The sequence below is a fragment of the Homarus americanus genome, unplaced genomic scaffold, assembly GCF_018991925.1.
Source record: "Homarus americanus isolate GMGI-L3 unplaced genomic scaffold, GMGI_Hamer_2.0 scaffold2745, whole genome shotgun sequence".
Taxonomy (NCBI): Eukaryota; Metazoa; Arthropoda; class Malacostraca; order Decapoda; family Nephropidae; genus Homarus; species Homarus americanus.
In genome coordinates, this window is record NW_024744066.1 from 95,210 (window position 1) to 105,000 (window position 9,791).

The 9,791-nt window shown below is 46.4% G+C and overlaps 1 protein-coding gene across 1 annotated transcript; it reads left to right on the forward strand.

The window, feature by feature from the left end:
* The first annotated feature begins 4,323 nt into the window (after positions 1-4,323).
* Positions 4,324-7,654, forward strand: LOC121877636. Its single transcript, XM_042383443.1, has 2 exons — positions 4,324-4,407; positions 6,761-7,654. The coding sequence occupies exons 1-2, from the start codon at positions 4,324-4,326 to the stop codon at positions 7,652-7,654; spliced, it is 978 nt and encodes a 325-aa protein (XP_042239377.1).
* Positions 7,655-9,791: the final 2,137 nt, after the last annotated feature.

The following is a 9,791-nucleotide window of genomic DNA, read 5'->3' on the forward strand; positions in this document are numbered from 1 at the left end:
AGGGTGAGGTAGGGAGGGAGGGGTGAGGTAGGGAGGGAGGGGTGAGGTAGGGAGGAGGGGTGAGGTAAGGGATGGAGAGGTGAGGCTAAGAGGGAGTGAGGTAGGGAGGGAGGGTGAGGAGTAGGGAGGGTGAGGTAAGTAGGGAGGAGTGAGGTAGGGAGGGAGGGGTGAGGTAGGGAGGGAGGGGTGAGGTAAGGGAGGGAGGGTGAGGTAAGGGAGGGAGGGGTGAGGTAGGGATGGAGAGGTGAGCTAAGAGAGGGAGTGAGGTTAGGGAGGGAGGGGTGAGTGGGAGGGAGGGGTGAGGTAGGGAGGGAGGGGTGAGGTAGGGAGGAGGGTGAGTAGGGAGGGGTGAGGAGTAGGGAGGGAGGGTGAGGTAAGGGAGGGAGGAGGGTAAGGTAGAGGAGGGAGCGATGAGGTAGGAGGAGGGTGAGGTAGGGGGAGGGAGGGGTGAGAGTAAGGAAGGGATGGGTGAGGTAGGGAGGGAGGGAGGGTGAGGGAGAAGAGGTGAGGTAAGGGAGGGAGTGAGGTAAGGGAGGGAGGTGAGGTAAGGGAGGGAGGAGGGGTGAGGTAAGGGAGGGAGCGATGAGGTAAGGGAAGGGAGGGTAGGTAAGGAGGGAGAGCGAGGTAGGATGGGTGAGGTAGGGAGGGAGGGGTGAGAGTAAAGGGAGGGAGGGGTGAGGTAGGGAGGGAGCGATGAGGTGGGGAGGGAGCGATGAGGTAAGGGAGGGAGGGTGAGGTAAGGGAGGGAGCGATGAGGTAAGGAGTGAGGGGTGGAGGTAAGGGGAGGGTGAGGTAAGGGAGGGAGCGATGAGGTAGGGGAGGGAGGGTGAGGAGTAGGGAGGGCGATGAGGTAGGGAGGGAGGGTTAGGTAAAGGAGGGATGGGTGAGGTAAGGATGGGTGAGGTAAGGGAGGGAGGGGTCAGGTAGGGAGGGGCGAGGTAAGGGAGGGGGAGGGGTGAGGTAGGGAGGGAGGGGTGAGGTAAGGGGAGGGAGCGATGAGGGTAGGGAGGAGTTAGGTAAGGAGGGATGGGTGAGGGTAAGGGAGGGAGGGATGAGTTGAGGGGGAAAAGGGAAGCTGGGGATAAGTGAGGAATAAGGAAAGGATGAAGTGAAGAGTGAGGAAGGGACGATTGGCTGCGTATTATTAGTGCATCATATGCAATACCTGACACCTCATAATATCGTGTGTGTGTGTGTGTGTGTGTGTGTGTGTGTGTGTGTGTGTGTGTGTGTGTGTGTGTGTGTGTGTGTGTGTGTGTGTGTGTGTGTGTGTGTGTGTGTGTGTGTTGTTGTTGTTGTTGTTGTTGTGTGTGTGTGTGTGTGTGTGTGTGTGTGTGTGTATCACTTGCCTTTTAACTATTACTTAAGTGTGTTGTGACCTTATCAGCTGATGCTTAAGGTCAGAAACACCTTGATTACACCTCAGGTAATGACCCAATGACCGCTCACCTCCCTCTCACCCCTCCCTCACCTCCTCCTCTCACCTCTCCCCCTCCTCACCCCCTCTCACCCTCTCCTCACCCTCTCCTCCCTTCTCTTTAGTTTTTTTTAAATATTTAATATTATTTTTCTCTCCACAGGTAAGTTGACTTGTGTTTCTGCACCACGCCCACACACGTCCACACACACGCCCATACACGCCCAAGTCCACACACATACCAGTAAGAGATATGGGCGTGTTTAAGTGGTGAGTACAGTATGTTGTTTTGTGGTTAAATGATGATATTTATTTATTTTTATTTTTATTGTTGTATTATAATGTATATTATTATATATATATATATTTATATGTATATTTTTATTACTTATTCATTTCAGTTATATATACCGTAGAGACACATGAAGTATATAATTTATGAAGACAACATACCTGTTCTAGTCAGCTCAGTTTTACTCCTTCCTGACCTGACTGATGGAAGATACATTTCACTCTTGAGGGATATTTTTCCATCAAGTGTGTCTTAACCTCAGGTAATAAAACTACCTCAATAAATACTTATTTTTTAGACGTGGGGGAGGGTGACATTGGTGGGGTGACATTGGTGGGGGTGACATTGGTGGAGGTGACATTGGTGGGGTGACATTGGTGGGTGGGGTGACATTGGTGGGGGTGACACTGGTGGGGGTGACATTGATGGGGGTGACATTGGTGGGGGTGACATTGGTAGGGGGTGACATTGGTGTGGGGGTGACATTGGTGGGGATGACATTGGTGTGGGGGTGACATTGGTGGGGGTGACATTGGTGGAGTGGGGTGACATTCAGGGGTGGTGACACTGGTGGATCCTGGATATTGTGTTTTGGTTTTAAAATTGTGATAAGATTTTAATATGTGTAAATTATGGCTTTTGAGTTTAAATTTACAATATATATTTGGTGGGTTCCTCATACACGGGAAAAATTATGGCTGTCTTGAAGAATTTGGATGTTGAGGTTTATTACCAAGATGGTATTTATATTCTCTTCCTCCTCCCCCTGCTCCTCCTGTTCGTCTTCTTCCTACTTCTATTCCTCTTCTTTCTTCCTCGTCTTCTTCCTCTCTTCCTCTTTTTCTTCTTCTTCTTTCTCCTCCTCTTTCTTATTCCTCTTCCTCATTCATATCCTGTTCGTAGTCTTCCTCCTTCTCTTCCTCTTTTTCTTCTTCCTCCTCCTCCTGTTCGTCTTCTTCCTTTCCTATTTTCCCCCTTTCTTCTTTCACCCCTTATATTCTGTCCCCACCCTCTCTCTCTCTCTCTCCTCTCCTTCACTGGTACTGCGATTATGTGGTAGGCATCTGCTTGCTTCTGATTGGTTGGTTGGCCACGGGGTGGGGGAGAAGGGAGAAAGTGAGTGAGAGGGACGGAGAGAGAGAGGGGAGAGAAGGGAGAGCGGGAGGAGGAGAGAGAGAGAGAGGGGGAATGAGGAGATGGGTGAGATAGAACGAGGGAGAGAGGGGAGGCAAATGAGAGGGAGAGAAGGTAGGTAGAGAGGAGAGAGGAGGAGATAGAGAGATTCGGTCAGGGATTATGAGGGGGAGATGAGGCTGTCAGATCTGGTCATTAATTGGCTGGTTTTAGAGTTGTTTGGGGTAGGAAGTGATTAGGTAGTTCAGGGTTATTAGTCGTATTTAAGGTGATTACGTAGTTAAGGGTTGTTAGTGTAAAGTGATTATGAGTTTGAGGTTGTTTGTGTTATGGTGATTAGGTAGTTAAGGGTTGTTAGCATAACGTGATTAGGTAGTTTGAGGTTAGGTTAGGTTAGATTAGGTTAGGTTAGGTTAGGTTAGGTTAGGTTAGGTTAGGTTAGATTAGATTAGGTTAGGTTAATCCCATACAATTATTCTGTTGAAGTCAATCCTTTCTCTAAACGAGGTGTTACAGCAGGGGTTCTCAACAGGGGGAATTACATTTCAGGGGAATTCAGGTTTGTGGGGGAAACTGATTCGGGAGCAAGAGTGTTCGATGAGAAATCAATCACAGAATTTGCCCTTGATGTGCGATTCCTACCCAAAAGTGGCAGAAAGAGCTATCCGTGCATTGCTTCCGTTTGTGTCGACATATCTTTGTGAGTCAGGCTTTTCAACTCTGTTGCAAATTAAAGCGAAGCAACGTAGTAGATTAGAAGTAGAAAATGACCTGCGTTGTGCTCCTCAAGCACTCCTCCGCGTATCCCAGAATTCAAGGAAAAAAACAATCACAGGTTTCTCATTGACTGTAATCTTCATCTGAATAAAATTAATTACAAATTTACAATATCCTGGTATTCTATTGAACTTTTGTTTATTGCATTATGCTTCAGTTTGGTCTATTATAATCTATTATAAATAAAAACTATTTTACTTTTTATTCAGGTTTTATAAATCCATCAACATTTTCAATTGGCATTTAATTTGTAAAACTCCACTATAAAAAATAATCCATGTAAAATTGTAAATGTATATGTACTAATATGGAAAAAATAAAGGATTTTCAGTATTATATGCATATTATTTGGAATGCACTTTTTGAGGCAGACAATCTTGGAAAGGAGGGGGGAATGACATTCTGACATATGGTGAAAGGGGTGCATGGGGCAAACAAGGTTGAGAACCACTGTGTTATAGGGATTAACGAGCTTGGTTCTCACTTAGTGTCCTGGGTTCAGTCCCCGGCGTGGGTCACATATGAGAAGGTTGACTGTATCCATGCGGGTACTACAGTGTCCTCCTGTACTAACACTGTATCCATCCGGTACTACAGTGTCCTCCTGTACTAACACTGTATCCATGCGGGTACTACAGTGTCCTCCTGTACTAACACTGTATCCATGCGGGTACTACAGTGTACCTGTACCAACACCGTATCCATGCGGGTACTCATGTCCTCCTGTACTAACACTGTATCCATGCGGGTACTAAGTGTCCTCCGTACTAACACTGTATCCATGCGGGTACTACAGTGTCCTCTGTACCCAACACTGTATCCATGCGGGAACTACAGTGTCCTCCTGTACTAACACTGCATCCATGCGGGTACTACAGTCCCCTGTACTAACACTGTATCCATGCGGGTACTAGCAGTGCCCTGTACAACACTGTATCCATGCGGGTACTACAGTGTCCTCCCCTGTACTAACAACACTGTATCCACAGGGTACTACAGTGTCCTCCTGTACTAACACTGTATCCATGCGGGTACTACAGTGTCCTCCTGTACTAACACTGTATCCATGCGGGTACTACAGTGTCCTCCTGTGCTAACACTGTATCCATGCGGGTACTACAGTGTCCTCCGTACTAACACTGTATCCATGCGGGTACTACAGTGTCCTCCCTGTACCAACACTGTATCCATGCGGGTACTACAGTGTCCTCCTGTACCAACACTGTATCCATGCGGGTACTACAGTGTCCTCCTGTTCTAACACTGTATCCATGCGGGTACTACAGTGTCCTCCTGTACCAACACTGTATCCATGCGGGTACTACAGTGTCCTCCTGTACTAACACTGTATCCATGCGGGTACTACAGTGTCCTCCCTGTACTAACACTGTATCCATGCGGGTACTACAGTGTCTCCCTGTACTAACACTGTATCCATAAGGGTACTACAGTGTCCTCCTGTACTAACACTGTATCCATGCGGGTACTACAGTGTCCTCCTGTACTAACACTGTATCCATGCGGGTACTACAGTGTCCTCCTGTACTAACACTGTATCCATGAAGAGTCACATGAATGAACGAAGGGTGGTGGTGGTGGTGGTGGTGGGTGGTGGTGTGGGTGGTGGTGGTGGCGGTGGTGGCGGTGGTGGTGGTGGTGGTGGTGGTGGTGGTGGTGGCGGTAGTGGTGGTGGTGGTGGTGGTGGTGGTGGTGGTGGCGGTGGTGGTGGTGGTGGTGGCGTGGTGGTGGTGGTGGCGGTGGTGGTGGTGGTGGCGGTGGCGGTGGGTGGTGGTGGTGGTGGTGGTGGGTGGTAAAAACCGTCCTCGTTTATTAAGAAGAAATCTCTCCTGAGCGATTTATATCCATTTGCATTATTCATCCTTACGGGCGACCTCGAGAGGTGATTAATCCGGCTTGGTCAAGAAATCAACCACATGAAACGATTAATCTGACTCAATAGAAGGAATCTGGCCCCATGAGACGATTAATCCAACTCGGTAGAAAAAATCCGGCCCAATGAGACGATTAATCCGTCGGTAGCAGAAACTTGACCTTAATGAGGTGATTAATCCGGCTTGGTAGTAGAAATCCGGCCATAATGAGGTGGTCAATCCGGCTATGGAGAAAAAATCCGGCACCATGAGACGATTAATCCGGCTCGATGGAAAAAATTCAGCCATTGTGACGTCATTAATCCTACCCAGCAGTGGTGATTCGTGTAGTCTCGAATCTTTATTTGTGTCGAATCATCGTCTAATTAATCCTCTCCACCTCTCACGACTAATCCTTCCATGATTCACGTTTTCCAATCTTTTCTAGCGTCTAATCCTTACCCAAGGTATCTCTTCTAATCCTCTCACGACTAATCCTCACCAAGAACGATTAATCCGGCCAGCGTGAACCATAAATCCTTCTAGATCACCTTGGACGTTCGGGAGGAGTGGGGTGACGGGGAGATGGGGTGAGAGGTGGGGTGACGGGAGATGGGGTAGAGGGTGGGAAAGGAGATTGGGGAGTGAGGGTGACGGGAGATGGGGTGAGAGGGTGGGGTAAAGGGAGATTGGGGAGGGGTGAGGGTGAAGGAGATGGTGAGGGGTGAGGGTGAGGGGGAATGGGGGTGAGATAGATTAGTGTGAGGGGGATTAGAGTCCTCCCTTCTAAAAGCTCCCTATCTTTCTCTCTCTCTCCTCTTCCCTCCCTCCCCTCCCTCCCCTCCCCACTCTTCCTTCTTTTCTCCTCATTCTTTCTTCCTCCTCCCTTCCTTCTCCTCCTTCCTTCCCTCCCTCCTCCTTCCCTCCTCCTCCTCCCTCCTCCTCCTTCCCCTCCCTCTTCCTCCCTTCCTTCCCTCCTCCCTCCTTCCTCCCCCTCCTCCCTCCCTCCCTCCTTCCCTCCTCCTCCTCCTCCTCCCTCCCTCCCTCCCTCGGTCAATCAGGTTTTTGCCACACACCGAATCATTTGTCTTTCCGCCACTGAAGCACCTCCTTCCTCACCCAATTGGCTCTATTGACGCTCTGTTGGCTCTCTTGGCGCTTTTGGCTCTCTTGACGCTCTATTGGCTCTCTTGGCGCTCTATTGGCTCTATATTGGCACTATTGGCTACATTGGCTGTATATTGGCTCTTTTTGCTCTATTGGCTCTAGATTGGCTTTATTGGCTCTATTGGCTTTATATTGGCTCTATATTGGCTTTATTGGCTCTATTGGTTTTATATTGTCTTTATTGGCTCTATATTGGCTCTATTGGCTCAATATTGGCTTTATTGGCTCCATTGGCTTTATATTGGCTCTATATTGGCTCTATTGCCTGTATATTGGCTCTATTGGCTCTATATTGGCTTTATTACTGGCTCTATTGGCTTTATATTGGCTCTATATTGGCTTTATTATTCTATATTGGCTCTATTGGCTCAATATTGGCTCTATTGGTTCTATATTGGCTCTATTGGCTCTATTGGTTCCATATTGCTCTATTGGCTCTATTGGTTCTATATTGCCCTATTGGCTCCTATTGGTTCTATATTGGCTCTATATTGGCTCTATTGGTTCTATATTGGCTCTATTGCCCTATTGGTCTCTATATTGGCCTCTATTGGCTCTATTGGCTCTATATTGGCTCTATATTGGCTCTATTGGCTCTATATTGGCCCCATTGGCTCTATATTGGCTCTATATTGGCTCTTTGGTTCTATATTGGCTCTATTGGCTCTATATTGGTTCTATATTGGCTCTATATTGGCTCTATTGGTTCTATATTGGCCTATTGGCTCATTGGCTTTATTGGCCAGGCTTTACATGCTCTATTGGCTCAATATTGCCTATTTATATGACTCTATTGCCTATATTGGTTCTATATTGGCTCTATTGGTTTATATTGACTCTATTGGCTCTATATTGGTTCTATATTGCTCTATTGGTCTCTATATTGGCCTCTATTGGCTCTATATTGGTTCTATATTGCTCTATATTGGCTCTATTGGTGTTAGAGACACTCAATATCACCTCTGTCCATTCTTTTATTCTCGCTATGACTCTTAACGCTACTGTAAATGATGAAGAGAGTTACAGAGATAAACAAGGAAGAAAAAGAAAGAAAGAAAGAAAAGAAAGAAAGAAAGAAAGAAAGAAAGAAATCGAATTAGTGATAATGAACCAAGATGACGGACGCATTTAATCTCTCTCTCTTCTCTCTCTCTCTCTCTTCTCTCTGTTTGTTTGTTTGGTTGTTTTTTCTTTCCTTAGCTCCACGTAAAGGGTCTTTATCTAGTAAGACCACGTTCCTCCCTTCCTCCTTCCTCCTCCTTTCTCTCCTCCTCTACACCCACCCAGAGCCAGTTAACATGCTGAACTTGCCACCCAGGGAAGATGGATGAGGAGAGAGAGAGAGAGAGAGAGAGAGAGAGAGAGTGATGATTAAAGGAAGTAAGAAATGAGATCTTCCTCAATCCATCGTACAGTGTATATATATATGTACGTTATGTTTCCTTCTTTACCTGCACCTTACCTCCTTTCATCCTCTCCCTCCGTCCATCCTTCCTTACTTCTCTCTTCCCTCTTCCTTTCACCCTCCTCTCTTCCTCATCGTCCCACCCTTCTTACCCCCACTCTCTCTCACTTTCCCCCAACCTTCTTACCTTCCCCTCACCCTGTTTCTCCTCCCCTCCTCTCAAGTCCCCAACTTTACATGGTGTTGTTAGGGCTAATTAGCAATAATATCCGACCACACTTTTAAATTGGCGTCTTCATAAAGCGGTTTCGGGTTGCGGAAGTTTGGGTCGCCGCTGCCAGACGTGGGATGAACTTTGTTTGGCTACCAACACGAGTTTAATGATCGTACTACAGACTCCTAATGGGTTAATTGTCGTGTTGTATTACGGAGATGTGGTCTGGTGTATCGATAAGACCAACAACAACAATAATAAAACACAAATAATGTACCTAATAAGTAACTTGAGAAATTACGTTAAGTAACTCAAGAAGGTGAACCACTTTACCTGTTGTTGCCGCTATCTACCTTAGAGTCTATTAAATGAGAGATTGGATAAATACCTTGAACACCTTATCACCGACTATAGGAGTTAATGAGGGTACTGAATGGGTGACAATGGATGGGTGTTTTTATCGTCTTTTTAAAATGGGTTGATGATTATGAGTTGATGTATTTGTTTAGTTTGGTATTTGTAATAGTAGGCGCTGTAGTTGTTCAGACTGTAAGATGTTTTGTGATGGTAGTTTAGAAGAGTTAGTGCTAATAATAGAATCACTTACAGATTACGACCACTAGTTTATTTAGCCTTAAGATTATACTAACACTTACTAAACTAACCTTGTCTAACCTAAACTAACCTAACCTAACCTAACTTGTCTAACCTAACCTACCTAACCTAACCCCTTGTCTAACAACCAAAACCTAACCTTGTAACAACCTAACCTAACCTAACCTTGTCCAACTAACCTAACTAAACCAAAGTTTAAGCAGGAGGTTTAGGCCAGGATAGGCCAGGAGGTGGTGCTTGGAAATCAGGAAAGAAAGGTTTTAATATCTCATCGTCGTCAGTTGTGAAGACAGAGGACATTTGTGACCACGATGACGTCATTAATCTCTGAGGAGGGAGGGGGGAAGGAGAGGAAGATGTGAAACGGGAGGTGGAGGAAGATTAGAAGGCTAGAGGAGAGGTAGAGGAGGATAGGGAAGAAGAGGGATCAAGATGATGGGGAAGGGGTTAGGGAAGAAAAGAAGAAGAGATTGAGAATGAGGATAGGAAGACGAAAGAAGAAAGAGAGAGAAACATGGAAGAAAAAATTGATCAGAAAGGAGAAGAGAGAGAAGAAACAGAGAGAGAGAAGAGAGAGAGAGAAAGAGAGAGATACTGATGACATGCTGAAACAGAGAGAGAGAGAGAGAGAGAGAGAGAGAGTAGCAGTGACATGCTGAAACAGAGAGAGAGAGGTAGCAGTGACATGCAAACAGAGAGAGAGAGAGAGAGATGCAGTGACATGCTGAAACAGAGAGAGAAACATGCTGAAACAGAGAGAGAGAGAGAAGAGAGAGAGAGAGAGATAGCAGTGACATGCTGAAACAGAGGGAGAGACATACTAGAACAGAGAGATGATAGCAGCATGATCAGAACAGAGAGAGAGAGAGAAGAGACAGCAGAGCAGAGAGGGTAGCAGG

Excerpts from the sequence above, each read along its gene's own strand:
- LOC121877636 (XM_042383443.1), top strand. The coding sequence starts at position 4,324 with ATGCGGGTACTCATGTCCTCCTGTACTAACACTGTATCCATGCGGGTA. Across the intron at positions 4,408-6,760 it reads CTAACACTGTATCCATGCGG|ATTGGCTTTATTGGCTCTAT; the intron begins GTACTACAGTGT and ends TATTGGCTCTAG.